This window comes from Cottoperca gobio, chromosome 21, assembly GCF_900634415.1.
Source record: "Cottoperca gobio chromosome 21, fCotGob3.1, whole genome shotgun sequence".
NCBI lineage: Eukaryota > Metazoa > Chordata > Actinopteri > Perciformes > Bovichtidae > Cottoperca > Cottoperca gobio.
The window spans coordinates 14,065,241-14,088,801 of NC_041375.1; the positions used below are offsets into that span (position 1 = coordinate 14,065,241).

Below are 23,561 nucleotides of genomic sequence, written 5' to 3' on the forward strand. Positions count from 1 at the left end.
GCTTCAGTATTATCAAAACAAATCTTGCCTCTTCATCTTATTTGATGTTGTCGTGAGCTATTCATCGTCTCTGTCTCAACGCTGGTCTGCCTACTCCTGGAGCCCACCTTCAAAGCTGGCTTGACAGTTTAGTGAGGAGACTCTGAGTCACTGCCTGATCAAATAGATTTACAAAGTAAAACACATAATAATGTTCTTATCCACCACCGGGATGAATAAACCCAACACACACCAACAACAATGAAGAGGTTGTGATCTGATATTTTAACCGACGCTCTGCAGATAAACAACCTGGAGCATTTTAAGTTTGGGATTTATTTCTCGCTAACTAACTAGTTTTTTCTCTCAGGGTAACATTAATAGATAACTCAATTAAGTATAATTTAATAAGGGAGGAAATGTCAATTTAAATGTATAAAAAGGCAACACCGAGACATTGATTCTTGATTTTATAATGACACGTTTTGCTTTGCCTTCGCAGATAATAATAATAATAATAATAATAATAATAATAATAATAATAATAATAATAATAATAATAATGAACTTTATTTGTATAGCACCTTTCATACAAGAATTGCAGCTCAAAGTGCCACATTTTGAAAGCATGAGATCAACAATGGGTCCCTGTGGCCCTTCAACTGGATGCGCAATAACATAAGAAATACATTTGTGCTTTGCTTGGCTTCTACCTTTGTGAACAAATTCTTGACTTCCTGTTTAGAGGCATGACATGTTGGATAAATAAAGAATATTGTCTACAAAACACCGATAAATAAGGCAGAAAAACAGAAAACCGTAAACAGCGTTGGTTTCAATGCAGGTGTTTGTCAATTGATGCGAGAATAAAGAGCATCCTTTCCCGAGGCACCTGAGCAAACCCACAAATAGCTGCCGGGGTTAGCTCATGCTGTGCTCCTATTATACAACAGGAGCACTTGCGTGCTTTGGATGAAAGAGAACAACAGCAGAGCCGGGTACAGAATAACTTGTCTACTGTGTTTAAACTCTTCTAACTACAGTATGAAGAGCAGTGGGCAGCCAGTCACCAGTACCTTGAGACCATTCGTAAGAAAGCTCTTAACATTACAAACACAGAAAAGCTCTGACCTCCAAATAAATGTCGAAAGGATTTTAAATCCTTTCTCAAATCAAATAAACATGTTGAGATTTAAATGGATTATTGCAATGAAAACAATTGACATGAACACCATACACAGAAGTACCCACTGGCTACTTTGTCATTAGATATTATACATTTATTCATTTTTAGAATGCCTAGCAAAAAAAAGCCAGAGGATGGTGCATAGTCATCTGTACATACCACGGGGTAGAAACAACAGAATGTATCAAAAATGATACATGATTTACAAAGGATTACTGCCCTGCAACACAATCATTTGTTGAGCTTTACCTTGAGCCAATCCCACTGCTGTGTGTTCACAACAACGAGAACGATTCTGTGCAGTGAAATTATCTTCCCTTGCATAATGTGAGAAGCGTTTTGCATCCTAAGAGGGGATTTTAGAGGGGATTTTAAAAGATGGAGCATGCACAGAAGTGCAATTCATTCTGCCTCTATTTAAACACTGGAGGCACTGGGTGTATTTGCATAGAGATGTATTATTCCATTTATTCCTATTATTCCTTCACAGGGGCAGGTTGTTATCAGAGAATTGTTTCAGAGACGGCGATGAATTGCTGGTGGGAAAATGGATATTGCAGGAACTTTGTCTGTTCTGGCATTCTCTGCATCAGAGTGCCGGCTGCCAGCAGGTTCGATTATTAAATATGCACGCCGAATAGTAGAAAAGCCATTTGAGGTGAAACTATATCGTGCTATAGTGCTAATTATTTCTGTTGTTTGCACTCAGCCAACATGAACAGAAACAGTTGTATTGACTGTAGTGTACGCTACAAGGCTGCATCTGTACCTGTAACACACTAAATAAACACTCCATGTCCCCAAGCACGACTCGGTGCACAAAAAAATACATGATTGCCTCTATTGTGTTTACTAACTGATAGCAAATTAGTTTGCATCTTGTTTTAAATGAGTTCCAGGTGGGTGCAAAAACATTTAAATATGCAGACGTGCTCAAGGGTGTTGGAGTGACTTTGTTTCAGGTCAGCGCCTTTCTATTGCTACCTGTGACCTAATATTTCATTACTTTAGAAGGCATGCCAAGAGGGTGCTGGCTATGATTTAACATCCACTTTGTAAATAGAGCTGAGAGGTACATACCGCCGCAGTGACAGGCGGCGCGTCAATGTTTATGGGGAGTATGATTATTATTATTATTATTCACAGTAATAGTCATGTCCAGGGTACACATCAGGTTATGTAATATCACTCAAAGACTTGGGCAATGTATTTGGTTTTCAACAACGAGAGGGCAGGTGTTTCTATTGTCCCACAACACAGATTCCAGTCATTTCAGTGGAAACGGAGCAGCAGCTCCACAGAGGAATTTTTCATTTGTCCCAGGACTGTAATAAGGTCTGAAGTCCTGCAGTCATCTAGCAGGGCACAAGCACCAGTTAGCCACATTGTGGACAGCCTCTCCACTAATAGGCTGACCTACATTCCTGTAGCACCAAACTTTTAGTGCTAAATCCTGCTGGCTTAAAACTCAGGCAGACACAAAGAGAGACTATTATTAAAATTTGCCTTTTTTAATCTATTCTAGGTATGATTGTTCTCAAAAAGCTTCAAACGTTGTTCTCAAACCAAAATGGGCTCGATTTGAACATTTATAGCTCTGGATTACTCAAGTCTCACATTGAAGATGAGAGGTAAACCTTTCAAAAGTGTCCAACATTTCAAAAACATTCACAAGAAATACTGGAGCTTTTAACTGCATGTGTCTGAAACTTACATAATGTGAATCAGAAATACTTTTAATACAGTATATTTATCAGCACTTCACCTCTGCAGTGGCTTACAAACCATGATGCCTGGAGTTATACACCTGACAGCCACTTCCTGCTTTTAGACTTTATATTGTCCCCTGGCTTTTTGCAACATTTCCATCAACAAAAAGCCACTGTCCACAACATCTACTCCTGAAACTCTGTCTCAATTTTTCTATCATCACTCACCTTTTAAAAAGGCAGAAGCACAAACACACCAGTAGCCCCAAAAACTTTCTCCACATGAAAACTAATATCCACAGCTAAATGTACACGTGAAAATCTAAGTGGATTATAAGAAAGATGTAATTCTACACAATATCCACGGTATACCTAAATGTGAATGGCAATGTATACAACATATGGTGGCGCAACTGTTTGCAGTATCGTAGAGCACCGAGGGGGATACTGTAGCTGAAATCCTGCAGCATGTTGGAAAATCATTGTTCTGAGGAAATACTGTGTTGACCAAACTAAGTAGAAACCCACATGAGGCGCAATATATAATGCTTTTACCAGGAAGTACAGTGCAGGAGAACAGCCTTAAACATGCTCATTCATTTGGGATGAGCGGCCTCTGCATCAAACAGAGCATTACTGTGCAGAATAGAGATACAAGACCTTTCACTGCAGCATGCAAGCACAGTGGCGATGATACTAGGGAGTCACGTAATGCAAAACAAGATGGATGGAAACATACCTGTCTCTCCCCACAGGGTGTCGTGGCTATCAATTTGCACAGCATGCTCATTATTCAACGCCAGCAAGCCTCTCACAACCTGCCAAAAATAAACTTAGATTAATGGCATACTGTTTCTGCAAAAGATATCAAATAAACCTTCAAGAGGTTAAACAACAGGCAAATGTTTTAGCAAAATAACATCAAGTGGGATATTGCTGCCTGAGAACATTCTTATAAATTAATCACAGCAGAGTACAGAACCACTTGTCCCTGAACCACTGTATGAGGTTATGCGAGTTGAGTCCAATCTGATTAATACTTTGACTTTAACAGGGTCTTCTTCTACATGTGGCTTGACAGCTTAGCTTGCACCATTTCTGTTATTCTGAGCCGGGCCTCGGGATCCCATTCCAACTAATGAGGAATCCAAAATAAACCTTGAGCCTGAAATGCACCTTTGCAGCCGAAGGCACTGCACTGCGAAGTCGGTAGGATGAAAAAGGAATTGCGATACTCTTTTTAAACAGCAGATGGCGCTATTATTTGTGACTTTTCATTTTTGTTCGCCGTCCTACGTCACTCGTATCGCTAGCTGTATCATGGTGCAAAACATGGCGGACACAGGTGAAGATCTTCACAACTGTTGCGGTCATTACAGTTAGCTTGTCCCGGATTCCTTCAGTGTTTATCGTTCAGAAGGTTTTTACAGGGAGCCGAATTATCCGCAGAGATCTCCTCCTTCCCGGAACAAACGGTGAGTAAAGTCGGTTTAAACACTAAATAAAGCAGTTTCACGTTAAAAATCCCCGGTGCAAACAGGGCGGAGGAGGAGAGTCAAGTTTCTTCATCATATTCCCAGGCTACGCGGGCTGGTGAGGGTTAATTGTGAGTGAAGTTAAATATGTGCATGTGTGTGATGTTGGACCTGCGTGTGTCCCATGCTGGAGGCTGCTATCAAAGCCTGCTGCAGAGCTTTGTTCTTCAGAGCGCAGTCCTGCTGCTGCCCCTCAGCACTCCATTCTAGCTCCAACAGGTACTGGATAATTTCTGGATGTCCTCGGAGAGCAGCATGGACCAGTGCACACTGGCCACTCTTATCCACATGATCAACCTGGTGGGAATAAAACATGGTTAGTTTTATTGCACTGAAACCCAGGAAATATGGCCAACACCTGGGGTAAATGTAGTGCATGTTTAAATAGCTTTGAATCAAGTCTGTGCAGATAGACATGACTTTAGCCGAAAGACAGTTTTTATGATCACAAGTTCTATTTTTATAACTCATCTTTATTAAAAAACGGAAGGGTTAAAAATGTGGGCTCCTCACCTTGCCCACCCTCTTGCAGAGCAGCATGACTAATCCCAAGTGTCCTGCAGCAGCTGAGAAGCAGAGTGGGTTCATGCCATTTTCAGACACCACGTCTACGCTGGCCCCAAACTCGAGCAGCAGGGAGGCAATTTCCTGGTGACCGAGGTGGCACTGAACGCAAAGGACGGGCGCGTTGTTCAGGACTTCAGTACGGTAATTCACGTTTGCCCCACCCAGCATCAGCAGACGGCTCACCTGATAGTACAAATGAAATGCAAACACAGACAGCTGGTGTTAGAACATCCAAGTGTTACCATCTGTGCACTTGTGTCACCTGCAAACAATCCCATTGTATTGCATTTATAAGTCCTCTTATGTAAAAGACAATAACATGTGTTTTTAATGTCTGCTTTTAACTGAATTAAATGCGGAAACAAAAGCCTCACATCAACAAGGAACAACTCTGGTTGTATTTAACCAAGTCAAGTCAATTTATATGTCTACAGCTCAATATCACAAATAAAAACTTTGCCTCAGAGGGCTTTACAATCTGTGCAGCATACGACACCCTCTATCCTTAGAGCCTCGCACCCCCTTCGTGGTATAAGGGGGAAAATGGAAGAAACCTCAGAAAGAGCAAAAGAAGAGGGATGCCTCTTCCAGGAGGGAAGAACATGCAGCAGAATGTCGTGTGTACAGAATAGCAAAATTACAACATGGAAAATCAGTTTGACAAATTATAAGTGGATTGTAATTATATATGAAGAAAGTTATCTGGGAGGATCATGGGAATCCTTACGCACTCATTATTTCTTGTAAAATTTCCCTGAAGTACCTTCAAAGGTAGATGAAACATTAATTCTGCACGATAATGCTTTCAGCATATTACAAAAAGGCATGCAGCTAATTTTCTTTTTTTTTAATAATGTAGTTAAAATAAAGTACATGGCATCAGTTTGTTTTAATTGAGGTGCAACAAGATGAACACTTTTTCGAAACCCATACATTTTCTTTTTTTTACAATTTATAACTTTCAAGGATTTATGAACACGATGGCCAAATTCAAACCGCAGCAGAGTCTATACCTCGGACTCTAAGAAGATACATTTCATTTCCACCTTGTAGCTCATTTCAGTGAAAAAGCTCTTATTGCTTCAGCTTCACAGATCTTTCTCCAAGCAAAGGTCAGGCACTAAATGAGTGGTCATATTCTACTGAACGCAATTATGAAGTGTGTTATCCTCGTCCGTGATGAGGAAATCAATAATAAATGCTTAGTAAAAACCACGGAGCACATTGAGTATCCGACGACGGGAAATTAAATTGTGTGTCCGATCCATCCAATGTGGACTGAATTAACAGTTTTATCCCCAGAGGACAGAACAAGGTCATTGTGTAAATGTCTCTTTGAGTGATGTTGTCATCCGCATTGTCTATTTGTGAGTTATTATGTGGAAGTGCACCAAGTGATGGAATACCACTGAAACGCTATGAAAATATGTTGTATAATTTAGCCTCAAGCCAGAATACATCATGCAGGAAAGGCCAATGATTTTCTCCCACTCCAAACCAAACAGTCAGGAGCTCCAGAAGCAACAAATCATTCATAGACTATCGACGGAGTCAAAAGTGTAACTGAACATGACACATAAATAATACGCCAAGTTAAATACCGTAGTTTATATTTATAGTTAAAAAAACAAAAGTTTCTGTCCCCCCCCCCCATTCATCTTGTGCAAGTTTCCTATGTTCTTCCTATGTTCTTCATCCTCGTGCAAATTTAATCAATATCTCCTTCCTAAAATTCCCTGCAAACATTTTTCATTTTCTGTGTTGTTTATATACGAGAATAAGAATGTCGGGGAAATATCTGATTCATAAATAGTAAATCACTGCAGCAAAACAAACTATTTTACTCTTGAAAGATTATGAAGCTACAAGATTATTTATTTTTTATTTTTCTAATAACCTATTTTCTTATATGTTCAAATAAGCGGTTGGCATCCAATGGACGGTTAATTAAGTCACGTAAAATGTCTTTTATCACTGACACACTCTTTTCCCTTGCTCTGGTCTGTATTCATTGCTAACATTAGACACACACACACACACACACACACACACACACACACACACACACACACACACACACACACACACACACACACACACACACACACACACACACACACACACACACACACACACACACACACACAGCATCTATCATTGTCCTGAACAAACTAACTAAGTTCTTATCGTTATCATATAAGCCACCAGGAAAATGTGACACATTGCAAGTTAGAAGTAAGTAATGGTAATAGGTAATGCCACAAGAGGGTAATGTGAAATTACATTTTAAAATGTTGAGAAAATGGGAAATGTGAGAAAAATAGCAAATGCTTTGTGGGCTAAATAAAACATGGATATAAAAACGAGGACTAATGAAACAGAAAAAAGAATGATGACAGTTTGGTGGTGAGGGAGTAAGGGTTAAGCTTAATTAATTTAAACTGTCTAACTCAATCCAACAATAATAGTTTGTGTATTCATTTACACTTTTGCCTGCTTGTTAATGGTATTTGCTTTTGGCCTCCCAGACAAGAGAAGTCCATGGATCGAGCTAATGGCGAGATAAATCAGGCAGATGAGCATCCTTATACTGCAGTTTAAAAAGTTAATCTGTTCTGAGCTCACACTCATCCCCATAAGAAGGTTTAAGGAACAGAGCGTGACATTAATAATAACTCCCAACTTTCCGGTAATTGCAATCTGTGGTGTTGCAAAAGCATTCAGGGAGGACATTTCAGGATGTATTCTAATCCTGAGTTTGTGTGTGATTTGAGAGTTGTTTAGACTTTTTGAATAATCAAGTAACTGTTAAGACTAAAAATCTAAATCAAAGTCTAAAATGACAAGAAGTGTCCATCATTAGCTATTAGATTCTGGAGTGACGTCTTCAAACGATACAGATTTGAGAAGCACCAGCGAGTCATTGGTTCGATTGTCGGCTGGTCAGACGTTTTGCTTCATGTCATTCCCCTTCACTCTTTCCACTATCTCTGTCAAATAAAGATGTAAAATTCCTAAAATAATCGAGGAATTACCATTTTCAACATCTAATGGGCCGATTGTTTCAGTTCTAACTGACAAACAGGAGCTGCAGAGCATCTTTACCTTGACGTTGGGTGTGTAGAGATTCCTTAGGGAAGCCAAGGCTGCAGAAAGGCCATCGGCACTGCAGCTGATCCACAAAGCCTGCAGCACACTGGATGCCACACCTGTTCTCTTACTCAGGCCCTGTACACACACACACACACACACACACACACACACACACACACACACACACACACACACACACACACACACACACACACACACACACACACACACACACACACACACACACACACACACACACACACACACACACACACACACACAGTTAGTAAACCTGCGCTGGACAAGCTGTTGCTTCTCTTCACATCCTATGGCTTATCCTGGCGTGAACAATACTCTCACGATACATTAATATATAAACAGTGTGAACAACATGAAATTCCTAGAAGGGACGTATAGCTTCCATAGCTGTACCTTGAAGATGTGTGCTTTGAGGATGTGGTGTCCCAGCTCCATTGTCTGCTGACGGTTCAGCTTCCCCTCTTGGCGGGAAAGCATGAAAGCCATGAGAGCATGGCCAGTCCTGGAGGGGAAACAACAGAGAGGATACTCAGCTGTAAAGGAGAATAAGTAACAAACAGAATGACAGCAAAACAAAACTAGGAGACATAAGTTTTCCTTTTGTAGTGCAAAACTTAATGTTTTCATAATATAGTCTCTTAGGGAAACTTAAGATGGTATTGCTTGTAAAGACGCCTTTGGTTTTCATCTGCCTTACTTAACATGGCTCACTCAACTACACATTCATTTTGGTCATGAGGAGCACCTTGGCATTGTCATGGAGAACTATTTTGTGTTTGGTGTTATGCAGAATGCCCCACTGAAGCATAGGGAAGGGTGTCGAACCCCTGGGTTCTCCTTTCCTTCTTCACTCACTCACTCAGGCCCTCTTCTGTTAATTGATGTAGAACTTCATTAAAAGGACATGCATGATTGCAGATCACTTTGATCTGATTCAAATTCACTCGCTTTGTGCCCTGGAAATAACAGAGAGGCAGTGCAGAAAGCTTTTGTCTGCATGTACATTTCCTGTGCCAGACTGAGCCTTTGTTTTTTTTTGTTTTTTTAATGACGTAGCGGGAAGGCTGTGAATGACCAAAATATGAAGCTCGGCTCTGGTCCATTTAGGGACACCACTGTGTGAGCAGAGGTGATACTGACAAGCCATAGGGAGGGAAAGAATCACGCCAAAGTGACATCATCCAATGTATGAAGTGTGAATGACTGACGTCTCTAATGTGGGTGAGGGGGCTCCAGAATTACAATTAGTTAGCACTACTAAAGCAGATAAGCCTGTCTCACACGGCAAGAAGGGCACGGCATTGTTTTCTGCACATTGAAGTGTCTTCTGGAAATGTATTCTAACTCAAGTGGAATACACGGTCCATTCCCACAACTGCATACATTATGTAAAATGCTTGGGGCCAATATTTTCCAATAAATAGGTATTCATATTTTTTAAATAAAAAATATTCATAGTTACTCGTTTCATCCTCTATTTTCTGAGGACTGATTCAAAAGTCTACTTCGAATGTGTTTTTAGATACCAGGGACACATTGGCAGGAATACACATTAATAACATTACCTTTAGGAAATGAATCACATATATTTCTGACAGCCAGCTATTTTAAATGAAGGTGGCACCCACTATATTGCTTCCAACAGCCAGAGCTGTGGACTAAAGAAGCAATATTACTTGTTAGCTTTTGTTTTCAATGGTAATTCAGCTGTTCTGTCTGCTGCAGGGATCTGTGTGTGTGTGTGTGTGTGTGTGTGTGTGTGTGTGTGTGTGTGTGTGTGTGTGTGTGTGTGTGTGTGTGTGTGTGTCAGTCGTGTTGTTGTGAATTGTTGATTGCGAGTATAAAATAATAAATAAAACGGTTGAAATACAACAGTGGTTCCCAACCTTTTTGGGAAGTGCAGCATGACTCAGATTTGATTAATGCTGCACTTATTGATCAGAACACTCTAATTACTCTCCACACAAAGTCCTTCATGTCAGTCTACTTTTCATGCAAAGTGGTGGCCATGAATCACATACTACTAACCCCTTTATGGACAAGCAACATGATTATTTCTTCATTAGCACGAGAGTGCTGTCTGCTCTGCATATTATTTGGACTCCAAGGGCTGAATTTCAAGCAGTGCTCCAAGAGACAGTCTCAAAATGACCGTAAGGATATTTTGATAAAAAGCAAAAAAATAAATTCAATTAATTTGACTACTGCGATGTAATTATCATCATGGCTTAATTTGTACTTTCCTACATATTGTTTGGGGTCAACTTGAATGCGTTGCAAGAATGTTTTCTTGTGATAGTAACCCACATTCCTAAAAGAAGAGCGACTGAGTTACTGCATTTGAGGACTGACCTGGGGTCACAGAGGAAGTCTGTACTCTCTCCGTCGGCTCTCCACACCAGCCACTCTCTAAAGGAGGGGTGGCAAAACATGCGCGTCTTGTCCCGCCGTTTGATGAGGAAGCATGAGAGCAACTCCATGCGTTGTTGGAAGTCCTCCCATGGCAGCTCCCCTTGGATGAAGCCGGCGTTAATGGCCTGGAACAGCTGTTCGTCAGTCATAGGGTGCAGTGAGGCAAGCGCCACATTGAGGATGGGCAGTGAGCGCTCGAAGGCTGAATTGGTCATGAACTTCATGTTGCACTGTAACTGGTAGAGCTCAGCCAGCGAGACGGGCACCACTTTGTAGCTGGCACTCTTGATCACCAGGTGGCCTCTCTCAAACAGATCCAGGGTGAGCTTTAGATACAGGTAGGAACCCTGGCTGCGGGAGATAAGGTGGCTACTGAGCTTGCCGACTGTGATAGGGTCGGCCTTGCCATTCAGACTTATGTTGTTCATGATATCCTTGCTGCCATTGATACGGTACTGGATATAAGCATTGAGGTCGTTGCTTATCTCCATGTTGTCTGAAAAGTCATCCAGGGAGATCTTGAAGAAGGGCAGAAGGCTGGTGATCTCCTAGGAAAGAGAGGAGGTATAGACAAGTCAGTAAATACGAATGAGTAAATGTACCAATTAAAAAGTTGTTTTCTAGTTCTCTTCTCTGCAATATAAATTGTTTTCCTTATTACCACAACAGACACATAGACGAATTATGGCTTGTATGCGTTCGCTATCAGAGGACTACTTTGAGCAGCAGGAGAGCAAACACACTGAGAAAAACAGGACTGGGAATGTGAGTATTAAGAGGCAAGGGATGGTTTGGGGGGGGGGGGGGGGGGGGGCAACAGGAACACTTCTTACAGAGGTCAGAGCCGGAGCTCACATTTCAATCTATGTCCTGGGGGTTGGAGAAATCAATGCTCCTTAATCCTCCAATCCTCTGCCTGTCTGAGGCTAAAGAAACATTGCCTCAGCGAGATAACACTTCTCACTTCCTCATCATGACAAGGTACAGAAAACACACACACATGCACAGAGTCCCTGACACGCACAGATTATAATCCACAAGGTGAGTGACGTGAAGTGCTAGCAACACATCACAGATAAAACAGATATTAGTCCAGCAAGCAAAGGGCAATATCCTGAACCCTTTCTTTTTGGTGACATGCTATTTATTTGGTCAAAGTGCAAAACAAAACTGTGACACTTCTATGACACTTCAATGCACACATATGATGCCATGGTTTCAAGCTGAGTAGCATTTCTTCATGGATTCCATTGAACACGGAGTATTATGTGGCATTTCCAATGCACTATGAATGATTTGTCCTTTTTTATTCAGACATTGTGACATGAAACGGACTGGCGAGTTAAGAGGTTGTGACATAAATTCTCTCCAATTTAAAAACTTTTCCACGGTGTCCATCAGAGCCCGCCTGTTTTAAGCAAATTGCATTGTGTGCATTCAACTGGGACATCCGAAAAAGTCTTTCCACCCCATAAACGGATCCTGACAAATTAATAGAGGTGAATACGAGATGTCAGTGTTACAATAGATTGATTCAGCACATCCAGAGAGCCTCAACATAAACTGAACATTATTCTGACTCGCAGGATAAAAACAAATGGGCTGAACTTGGTGTGTAGCGCATTGCATACTGATGGACACTACTTGGGCCTGGCTTCTGCCTGAGCATTAATAACTTGAGCTCTTGATGTCAGCTATCACATTATTATCCCAGGCTCAGCGCTTCATCCCAGCAAAGAAAATCCGTCATCGTGGGGCCTCAGCGATCACCAGTTCAACACTGTTCCGGCAAATATCCGTAACTGTTCGACCTAGTGTCACATTCCCTCCAAGCTAGTCAGCTTAAAGTGACAGATTGCTCCTTCCCTGTCATGCAGTTTTGAATCTCGGGCCACTGATACTTCAGTTCCTTCTTGAATGTTTCTGGATACGCTTGACAAAATTGACTCTGTAGAGAGTCGAGTATGACAAGGAGGGGCAGCTCAGAAAAAACCTTCCAACGTTCAACGTCAGAATCTGCAGGGTTGGATGGAAGTCAGTGAGAGTATCAAGAGGTGACGGCAGATCGAACTTGAGCGTTGTATATTACAATCATATTGAGAGGATTCTTAAATGAGCTAACCTGTGATAAGCTGATTGATGAAGCTCTGCCTCGACACCAGCAGGTTCATTTGAAATGTTCCATGTAGTATTGCATATTACATATATTATTTCTTGACAAGCACACACAATGTTTCTTTTATAATTATAAACGAGTTCTTCCTTACCAGTAAATTGACCCGGACAGTGACTACCAGTTTAAGCCAGGAGGGGAACTTGACGATGATCTTTGTGATGAATGAGGAGATAGTGTCTCCGTAGTCGGGCTTATGGAACTCCGCTTCGTTCAGCCCGTCTACCAAGATGATGTGGTCCTCCTCTGGAATCCTCCGCTCTGGAAACACAATAACGACAGCAGGTGAGACGATGTGCAGTGAGGTACAGCTCATAACAGTGTGAGCTGAATAAACTGCATCATGACGAGTGTGCAGACATGGGCTCTTGTTTCAATGAAGTAACTAAACTCTCTCTCTCTCTCTCTCTCTCTCTCTCTCTCTCTCTCTCTCTCTCTCTCTCTCTCTCTCTCTCTCTCTCTCTCTCTCTCTCTCTCTCTCTCTCTCTCTCTCTCTCTCTCTCTCAAATCAAATCTCATCATTGATGTACTTTGTAAAACTAATCATGTTTTTGTAAAAATCTAGCATAGGTTTCAGATGGGACTATAACCGTATAGACAAGTACAGTTAAGCCCTGGCATCGAACTAAATTTAGTCACATACACAAACTAGAATTACTGCTAACTAGTCAAGTTGTAGTTTACATCCATGTCTGTCCAAAATATCATCACTTGAGAATTGTGAATTGTCATAATTAGCAAATTCTTGAGCTATGGCCAAAAACGTATTTTGTGAGATCACAGTGACCTTGACCTTTGACCACTAAAATCTAATAATTTCTCTCTTGAGTCCAAGTGAACGTTTGTGCCAAATTTGAAGAAATTCTCTCCAGGCGATCCTGAGATATCGTGTTCACAAGTATGGGACGGACAGATGGATGAACGGGCAACCCGAAAACATGATGCCTCCTCCAGTCACGGCTGTCGCCGGCGCATAGAAACAATCTGGATGCCTGTCAGCACTTCAGCCAAGGGTAAGTGCTGTGCCATCTGAAGAATGTTTTCTATACTATACTTTACATTTCCTGGAGTAATGTGGAGTAATGTGGAGTAACATGCAGCTGTGAAAGAATAAAACGGTTATTAATGAGCAAATTGAGTGACAACAGAAGACGTCTACTAGCATGAAATATGAATCAATGGTGCATCACCTTTGCGAAGGTTGGCTAGAGGCTCGAGGACCCCTCTCCGGAAAGCGGCCATAGGGTCCTGGACACAGGAGCGCAGACTGAGCATGCTCTGGAGGTGGGGATCTTTCAGCAACAGCTCCCGGTACGCACTGAGCTGGTTTGCTCTGCACAGCAGGGCAGCGATACTATGTACAAACTCCGGTACCAGGCAAGTGTACGTGTTATCCGCCTGGCAGTAGTGATATGCCACCACCTGGAACACAAAGGGAAGGGATAAAAACCTGTCAGGATTATTTCAGATTTAAGAAGAATTAAAAACATGTTAAGGGTAATAAATCAAGAGCGTAAATTAGTTTTGGCTTTAGTAATGAAAAATATGCAAAGCTGGGAACATTGAATAACCTCAAAGCATTTACATTACATGTCATTTAGCAGCCGCTCTTATCCAGAGCGACTTACAGAGAACTAACTACAGAGACACCATGGAGCAACTCGGGTTAAGTACCTTGCTCAGGGGCACAATGGTGTTCTGGTGTTCTATTTGGAAGCCTGACCATTAGACCACCACACCACACCATTTGTAAAACCCTACTGCTTTCTTGACCAAAAACTAATTCTGTGGAATTACAGTGTTGAGTCTGATGCCCTCTTATAGTTGTAGCCTCTATAAAGCCACATATCATGCCTTTAAAAAAAGTTGAGAACACGACTTTCAGAAGCGATGATGAAGTAATTCAGGAAAGGCTGACCACCTCAGATAAACTCTACTATAAAAAGGAGCCGCAGGATCCCAGGTGGAGCTCTAAAAGAAGGATATTCTGTGTGTGAACAGGTTAATGCAGTGTTCAAAAGGAGGTCCGCTTTAGAAGGAAAAGGAGGGACAGGGATGGGGAGGAAGGAAAGAGAGAATGCCCTGGGGATGTATGACTGTTCAAAATTACAGTCCAACCTAGAGGAGCTGACACACTTCAAAGATCAGCAGGAGGAGGAGGAGCAGGTGACCTGTTCCCCGGCTGATGCTGCCTTTTCCTCCATCAACAACGATCACCAGCTTCTGGAAAAATCACTGACTGAAGCCTACTTTCTTCTACGCTAGACCACATCTCACATCTGAAAGTGTATTTATATTCCCTTCATTTGTAATGGAGGAAATATAAAACACATGAACTAATAAATCCACCATAAGCACCCTGGCTGCAAGATCTCGACAGTGATTTAGAAGTCTGAAGCAAGACTAGGTAGGAACAATGATACCGGGAACCTTTTACAGCAATCCAGAGCCTTGTGATGGCAGTACTCAAAGAACTGTGAAGCAATAACAATTTAAGTAGAACAAAACCCTTGGCGCTTAGTCTATGACACGTTTCACCGTTATCTATCACTACCACATCACTTAGTTGTCAAAATAATGTGTGGCTCTGCAAAGCTATTGCGGTAGTCTGTCAGAAAAGTGGGTAACTCAATGAGTATTTCCAGAAGCAAAAAAAGATTACAAGTTTCCAGAAGCAAAGAAAATCATAGAACTGCCATTAAATTCTATGGAATTAAATTTGCTGTACATATAATACAAAACATAAAAGTGAGAGGACAGGAACCAAAAGAATAACACAGCAACTGATTCATATATCCTTTCTAAAAGATTATTCAATGCTTTACACTACACTGGGGGGTTGGTACAGGGAAATGTGTACTATTACTATATTTTGTAAGCCACGATGGCTCAGCAGTCACCTGGATTGATTGTGTTACACACAAGGAACAGGGCTGTGATGTGGTGGTTTACCTAAAAGACTATTCCAGATAAAACAGAGACTGTGGAACACCTTTCTCTTGGGGCATACAATAGATGAATATACAGTACATAGAGTAAATTAGTCAGCTGCTGTTTGTATAAGTACAATAACTTGAGGTGCCTGACAAAGACATTGCAGTGATAGTTAGTGAACAAGTCGTGCATACTGCCTCATCAAAGACCATTAAGATCTCAATAAATGATGATGCAACATTCTGCAGTGCACCTGCAGTACTCCATGCACTGGCACAGCAATGACTTCACAGTTGAGAAACATACCTTGCGATAAACCATCAAATGTAATGGCCTCAGTGCCCCTGTTACGAGACCACTTTCAAATCAATGATTAAAAAGAACTGGCAGAATTTGACAGAATCTGCTCAGTGTTGCATCAGTATTCACAAATCACAGGAACACAGTCCCTGGGGGAGCGCCTGCTGGAAACACTTTACACAATAATTGGCTTGAGGGATATTGCTTGGGTTTCATAGACATTTAGATGAGCCTCAGTGGCATAAAGTCAGCCGTCTGTTGCATGAACTTTAGCGTTCCCAGCGGTAGAGGCAAAATGTATAGTAGTTATCTCATGCCCGAGTTCATTACTAAAGAGTGTTAAACCCTGAAGGCTTTACAGAGATAACAGGATGTAATCAGTAACATTAAAAACGAGGACAACGCATCAAAGAGTCCCATTAGAAAGCTGGGTCACCCATCAGAAGAACTAACAACCCGCCATCACAAAAGTATTCAAATGAAGTGAACGCATTGTGAATCCAAAACATTCTCTGACACAGTGATTCCCCATTCAGTCAAAACAATGCCAAAGTTATAAATTGTCTCAGAGTTTCAGACAACTGTAAGTATTTACAAATTAACGTAAAGCGGAGGTATTGCATGGTAAGCAGCAGTGGTCAATAGGTTGTAGTCAATATCTCCGAAAGGTGCATGAGTCAAGACCCGAGGAGAAGTTTCTGCCATGGAAATTATTTCAGGATTCAGAAAACAAAATTGTTTTAAGATTTAATGATTAGAAACTCATTGACCAAAGCAAACCACCATGACAGTTTTAACAGCAAAATCCCAGGATGTGGAGAAAAGCAGAGGTGAGGAGAAGGCAACAGATGTCTGGTAAGCTCTCTTCTTTAACTGACTCCACAACTCTAGATTTTCTTTGGAACCACAAAAGTTTCCCTTAAAAAGGCACCGACTATGAACCGCAACGTCAAAGTTTCTAACATGTCATTTCCAATCTCGCTCTTATTTATTGTTCTACTGTTAGCTGTCCAATAAAGGCTTAAAATACCCTAAAACAAAAACAACAAATTGCTTTCTGATCACAGAAGAAAATAAAAAGAGTCTAGATCTTATGTACCATCTAAAGCAGGGGTGCCCAAAAGGTAGTGCGGGTAGATCGCACACTGTTAAAATAATATATATATATATATATTCCCCCAACAGAATCCCGTGGCCCCTGAAATTCAAGTTTTTGAGTCGAACAAACAGACCTCACCCCCCTCACCCCCCACCGTCGCAGCATTTTTTAATACAGGTAGATCACTTGGACCTGGTCATTTTAAAAGCTCACAAGCCAAAAAAAGTGTGGGCACCCCTGATCTAAAGGTTGTAGTGAAAATGTTTATCTTCAAGACCGCTGATCTGAGGTAAATGTCAGACTGCACTATAAGAAAGAGTTTGCTATTTAGAAAAAAGCTTCTGAATATACTGTTCAATGTGTTCCCATGGTAGCACAGAGAGAGAACCTGTGGTAGTTCTCCTACACAATGCAAATCTCTTCCACTTGAGAACTAAAAGGGTACACTGAAGACCTGAGCTGAAGTTTTCTATTTCTCAGACATAATGCAGGAGTGAGATGCTGTGGACATTAATATTGAACTTGCTTTTCATGGCCAAGTCTTTCAACAAGCTCAAATCAAACAAGCCTGTGAGATATGAAAGGTCTCCGAGAAACTAATAGTGTCACCGTCTTTCATAATCTCAGCCGATTGCTGAAGACCATCCATCATAGGCTGAAAATCAAACAAATGACATTAACAACCATAAATGATATAAAAACAATAAATCAACTGAGCTAAATCTAATTTCTGCAGTGCATCTCATACATGCTAAAAGCAACTATGCACATCATGAACATCTCAAGTATCAACGGCAAGAACAAACAGGGGAACTGCAAAAAGGGTAGATGCTTGCTCTCAGGTGACAATTGTTATCAGAACTTTATTTTCTAATGACAAAAATAATAGTAGTAATTTTTTGGGATGGATCAGGACATGCAGGAGAAAAATCAGGAGTGAAACAATCTTTTATTTCTCATGAATCCTGAGTTGCCATATTGGCTGAAGTCGTACCTTTGCAGCCAGACGTTTAACAGCCTCCTCCCTACGCCGCTGTATCTCGGGGGTCCCCGGGCAGCTGTTGGTCCTCAGCGTGTTGGTAGCACTGGAGGGGGGAGTGGGCTGCGGTGGCTGGCTGAGAGGAAGTTCTGTGCTTGGTCCCCCACCACCTGGAATACACAAACATACACTTTGTCACTGAGGTAGACATAAATAAATATAAATGAAATAAATATAGACTCATGTGTTTACAAATGAGTGTCATATTTAACTTGTATTAGTAGTATTTGTTATTGCATTAGCTAAATTGTCTTTATGTAGTCATGGCACATTTTGTGAAATATTAAAATGAAAATACATCAAGAAGAACCAAAAACGTGCAGCTAAAGTCGTGCTCACATCCAAAAGGCAAATACTAAAATTGCTTACTTTTTGGAGAGGCACTGGGACTGTTGGAGGCAATCTGGCGCATTCGGCCTCCGTGGCAGCTCAGTGCTACTAGCCGGGAGATAATGGCTGTCTTCCCATAACCCACGCTGCCCACCACAACAGCGCCGTGGTTCTCTGTGGACTCGCTGGCCTTCAGGACATCTTCCAGCTGCTGAAAGAGCCAATCTCGGCCCACGAACACAGAGTCTGTGGTGATGCTGGGCACCTCAAACAGCAAGGGCTTGAGCATGATGTCCACGGGTTTGTAGGGAGCAAAACGAGCTGAGGACAAGCGATAGGAAAGAAACGCGTAAGACTTACAATTGTGTCATTATTTTACTCACAATGCACAAATATTCAGTGTAAGAGATGTTGCTTTTTAGGCAAAGGCATGAAATATGCTTCAGTTTTTTTTTGGAATTGATCCCACTTTCTGCCAGTAATACTGCAATGTCTTCATGTTGACACATCAAACATTTAACTGTAAGCTCTTCTGCAGCCTCTGTGCCAGTAACACAATCATGCAATGACAACACTGGACCTTTCTCCTTTAAATACTGGCAACTTCAAACTGATTCTGGGTTCATCCTTAATTAATCCCCAAATAAATTCATCCTCCATCCTTTACAGACAAACCTGCATACATTGGCATAGAGGTAAATATTGACTGCATACCTGTAAGAATCATCTCATTAGTTTGCCATTTACATCAAAACCCTACGTTCTTAAAACTGTGTGTTTTGTTCATTGTCTCTTCTAGATTGGACAAATGTTAATGAGAACTCTATCTGGTCAACTTAAGCACTAATTAGATCTCAGAACACTTGTTCACTCATGAACTCTTTTAAAGCTCTGATCCTCTCTACTAATACGAGTATCGCTATCAATAATATAACTTTTACTCATACTACTTGATAGCTAAACTTAATACTATTATTTCTGCCTGCTTTCATACTACTCCTTTTTAAAAGACCCATGAAACACCTTTAGTCTGAGAATGTATCTTAACAACGTCACAACTGTAACGAGGGCTTAACCTTTGGTTTTGCAGATTTTAACAAAAACATTACTGATTCTTTAAAAGAAGCTGATTTGTTGGCTTTTGTGTTCTAAATAAAACATCTTAGTTAAGTTTCCTTTGCCAGCATAAACTTTAAAATAGTTTTTTTATTATTATTATTATTATTATTATTAGCATATTTGACATATTAGATGACTTATAACTTTCCTTGTTTGGGCTATCGTGGTGTCTCTTGCCCACACTAACCACATCTCGTTTCTTCACTCACTTAAGTCTCGAACAATTTAAGAGTCTGTAACATAAAGTATAATACGAGTGTCTGCAGTCCCTATAGACGGAAAACTAAATACATGCATACATGCAGTATAGAACAACAATTCAGACTCAACAGACATGGACTGTTCCCAGTAATGATGTTTCTTCAGCGAGGTCTACAAATGAATCACCTGACATGATGCTTCTGTATCAACCTTATGTTTAAGGAGGTGTTGAAAAGCAAGAGGACGTTTTTAAAACACAGTTAAATAGTTTGAGTATCTAACGATGTCATATTCAATTATTCATGTTCTCATCAAATATTCACTCTGTAGGAATTCTCTCAGTGAGACCGAAGTTTCAAAACACATAACCAAGATAAAGGCTCGTGAACCAAGGCAATGATTTTATCTGTAGAGCTAAGTGTGTGCAGGAAACACGCTTTTTGATAGCATATTAATATAAATCCGTGCAGTACTGTTTACAGTGCATATTAAGTATTTGGCTTTCGGTTTTGTGGCTCTGCACTTAAACACACTGGATTTTAAATAAAACGATGACTGTGACGTTTAAGTGCAGCCTTTTACCTTTAGTTTGAGGGTGTTAACATTCACCTCGGATGAACTGTGCATGAACTGTAGCGCTTTCAAACACATGAACACACATGAACACACCAAACACCATTAAAGCTGAAACCCAGCATTTTATCCTCTATCCCAAACTGGAGCAGAGCCAAAACAATAACATTAACTTTGACACTAGAACTGACAAAAGTACTACATAAGTGTATAAATTGTCACCATCTCGAAATAAGGGATTTGGCTAGTAAATTCATTAGCTTGCCTCATGTTTATCTACAGCATTAATGCATAGTCCAGTCACCTTTAGAGTCCTGGGGTGGCCTTCCTCCTGTATTATGCCATGGTAGGCGAATGGATGTCCGCAGGGGGGTGTTGCGCTGTTCATCAAGAAAGCTCAGGTCTTCCAGCTTAGTGGAACTGGTCGCTGTAGACAGAACCAGAAATAAAGAGAGAGTGACGCAGACACTTTGGTGCATTTTGAGTTCATTTGTCACATCAACTATAAAAAGGTAAGACAGAAACACACACACACGAGAGAAAATGTGGCATCTCTCAGAGAAGAAGAGTGAAGAAGAGGCCAAAAAGTGCACTCTGACATTTGCAGTTTGTTTGTGGCAGGTACTAGTATAATGTAGCAGAAAGAATAACAGTGTCTTTAAGTCAAGACAGAAATGCTTCTTTTTTTTCTTTGATTTGAGCTGACAGCTACACACAATAATAATAATAATAATAACAAAAATAATAATAACAAAAACAGTTCAGTTTACGGGTTCACTGTTATATTGCTTAGAAATTACTACCACAATATTTGTAACGTGATTAGGGGCGTAAAACATTAGGGTACACTATCCAAATTACTGTTAATGATATACTTATTTCGGATAAAATTAATTAATTAACTATACAATAGGTTAATCTTTCAGCATCTTAAAATATAATGAGCCCAGAATAAAATGTGGATGTTTGAAGTCACACTTTTGATGGAATTTTGTTCCAATCCATAAATATTTTTTAGCAGAAGCAGGAGATGCTTTTAGTAGAGGAGGAGGAATTAGGAGGAGGAGGAGGAGGAGGAGGAGGAGGAGGAGGACCCCCCCCCCACGAACACTAAACTCTGCAGATGAACTTCTTGATGAGCCAGTGATTACAAAGCCATTCAATGTCCTGTTTGATGTATGAGACCTGGTCTTTAAACGTTGTGCTCTGTGCATCAAGGTTTCTCTTCCAATTGCTGTTCACTGTTCAACAATGCTATCACCATGGTAATCCATGCTCTCTTGGCCCTGTTGAAAAGTAGAATCAAAGCCTCTGCCTTCTACTATATCAGCCTCAGCTTGGAGAGTCTGTCACAAACACTCAACTCTTCCTTTCACTCCCTCCCCCCCCCTCACTTGGTCGCTAACTTACTCCCTGGAATGTCCCACTTATTAAAAACCCGTCTGCTGACAACAGAGTTACTGCCATCAATACAACGGTGACTGAAATGAAAGAAGGCCCTCATGGCTACTTTTACTGCAGTGGATGATGCTTTCACAATTAACTATAATGGATGAAGTTGAACCTATAGCAAACAAAGTAATCGAGAAAGGCAAACGCATCATCTAAAGTCAGTGAGTGCAGAGCAACACAGCACTAAACGTGATTCTAAAGCTAAACTGAACAGCTACTTACATCCAACAGCAGAGCCGGGAAGGACAGTGGGAATTCTCAAAGCCCTCCCCTTGTCCACAGGGAGGAATATACTTGGGCAGGCACACAGACAAGTAGGCAGGATGCAGACCCTCACCTAAATCTCTGGAGAGTCCGTGTGGATGAGCTCACTGAGGGCACAAAAGCGATTCCTCTGCCCCAGTGCTCCCATGCAGGCACACTGGCAGCATTCAGATGCTGAGCAGAAGGCTTGGCTGCCCTCTCTCTCCCTCTCTGTCTGTCTCTCTCTCTCTCACTCAGCCAGTCACAGCATCCACAGCATTAGGCACTTGCTAAATGAGCGCAACGCTTACCAGAAGAGTGTCACGCTCCCTACAAGCATACACCTCTGTCCATGTACTGCATGCATTTACAGACAGGAAAGAAATTGATAAGCAAGCAGCAGAGGGTAAAGAGGGGGTGAATTAGAGTGTAAATGGAAAACCAAGAGAGTTTAACCTCATTCTGCATCAGGCACATCTTTTTGCCCATGAGTACAATAAGCAAAGACTGAAGGGAATACTGAGTTTGACTTGCTGAAGAAGTTTAAATGCACACAATCCTTCATTCCTGTCTGTGATAATGCATTCTGCACCACCACCATTTTTTTCTTTTTGTTAAGTCATATCTCTTGTTATCCCCAAGTCTTGCAATGCCAAGAATTCCCACAGGTAGCCTTCATATCCCTCCAATCCCCAACTTCAATTCTTTTTCCAACCTCACACTCCAGATTCCTTACTATTCTGGCACGTCTCTACTCATTGATAAAACGTACATATGATACCTTGAAGTGTGTGCTTGCAGTGACTTTGAAGCTGTACACATTTGTCAGACAGTATTCTGATGAAAATTATTTTTTCCTCGGGCAGGTCTGCCCTTTGAAACCTTTAGTTCTGTGTTTCCCATGACAGAACAGAGAAGAGGGCTGAGCTTCAACCATTGCCCCTTATCGCCCTGACTTGACTCCACTTTCCTCTTTACCCAAGGATACAATCAATATTCCCATCACCATACCTACCATTGTGCCTTTTCAAGTTGCAGGAATTCAATTTAACCACAGTGTGACATTGTATGAGAAAGAGCGAGAGACCGTTTTTAGAGTAAGGCTGGAAGTTTTGCAAATTCTCTATAAAATGCAAGGCTAAATATTGAGTTGCTATAACACAGATGACAGTCTGAATCCCACTGTAATAGGTGTTGTCAGGGTAGGGAAACATTCTTAGTGTGATAATTATTATAGCATAATCTTAATATGTACCTGAGTATACAAAAATCACACAATAAACAGGTATTAGTCCAAGTGTTGCGTGAAAGATGGAAACTATGAACCTATTAATCTTGATATAGGAAATCTGTCACAGCCCCATGATATAGAAAGATAAACGGTTAAAGAAAATAATACTTAATTAACACCCACGCACCCCTATTAGTGATAACTGTGTTTCAGAAGGCAGTGGCAAATTGTCTGTAATAAATATTTAAATACATCATCTCTAGATCCAGTCCTTCTCTGACCTGTTAAGTCAGGATGGCTTTAGCTTAAGAAGACTAAGTGTTACCATGGAAACCTATTTAAACCCT

At 41.0% G+C, this 23,561-nt stretch overlaps 1 protein-coding gene across 3 annotated transcripts in view; it reads right to left on the reverse strand.

The window, feature by feature from the left end:
- Positions 1 to 23,561, reverse strand: part of tanc1b (tetratricopeptide repeat, ankyrin repeat and coiled-coil containing 1b) — a 99,700-nt gene that overhangs the window by 7,986 nt on the left and 68,153 nt on the right. For all 3 annotated transcript variants that reach the window (XM_029458522.1, XM_029458521.1, XM_029458520.1), the window contains 11 exons: positions 20,593 to 20,715; positions 18,435 to 18,716; positions 18,021 to 18,175; positions 13,884 to 14,115; positions 12,788 to 12,954; positions 10,461 to 11,068; positions 8,502 to 8,610; positions 8,082 to 8,204; positions 4,923 to 5,159; positions 4,521 to 4,706; positions 3,614 to 3,692 (listed from right to left, as the gene is read on the reverse strand). In XM_029458522.1, the coding sequence (XP_029314382.1) occupies positions 3,614 to 3,692; positions 4,521 to 4,706; positions 4,923 to 5,159; positions 8,082 to 8,204; positions 8,502 to 8,610; positions 10,461 to 11,068; positions 12,788 to 12,954; positions 13,884 to 14,115; positions 18,021 to 18,175; positions 18,435 to 18,716; positions 20,593 to 20,715 (2,301 nt within the window). The remainder of the gene's footprint in view (positions 1 to 3,613; positions 3,693 to 4,520; positions 4,707 to 4,922; positions 5,160 to 8,081; positions 8,205 to 8,501; positions 8,611 to 10,460; positions 11,069 to 12,787; positions 12,955 to 13,883; positions 14,116 to 18,020; positions 18,176 to 18,434; positions 18,717 to 20,592; positions 20,716 to 23,561) is intronic.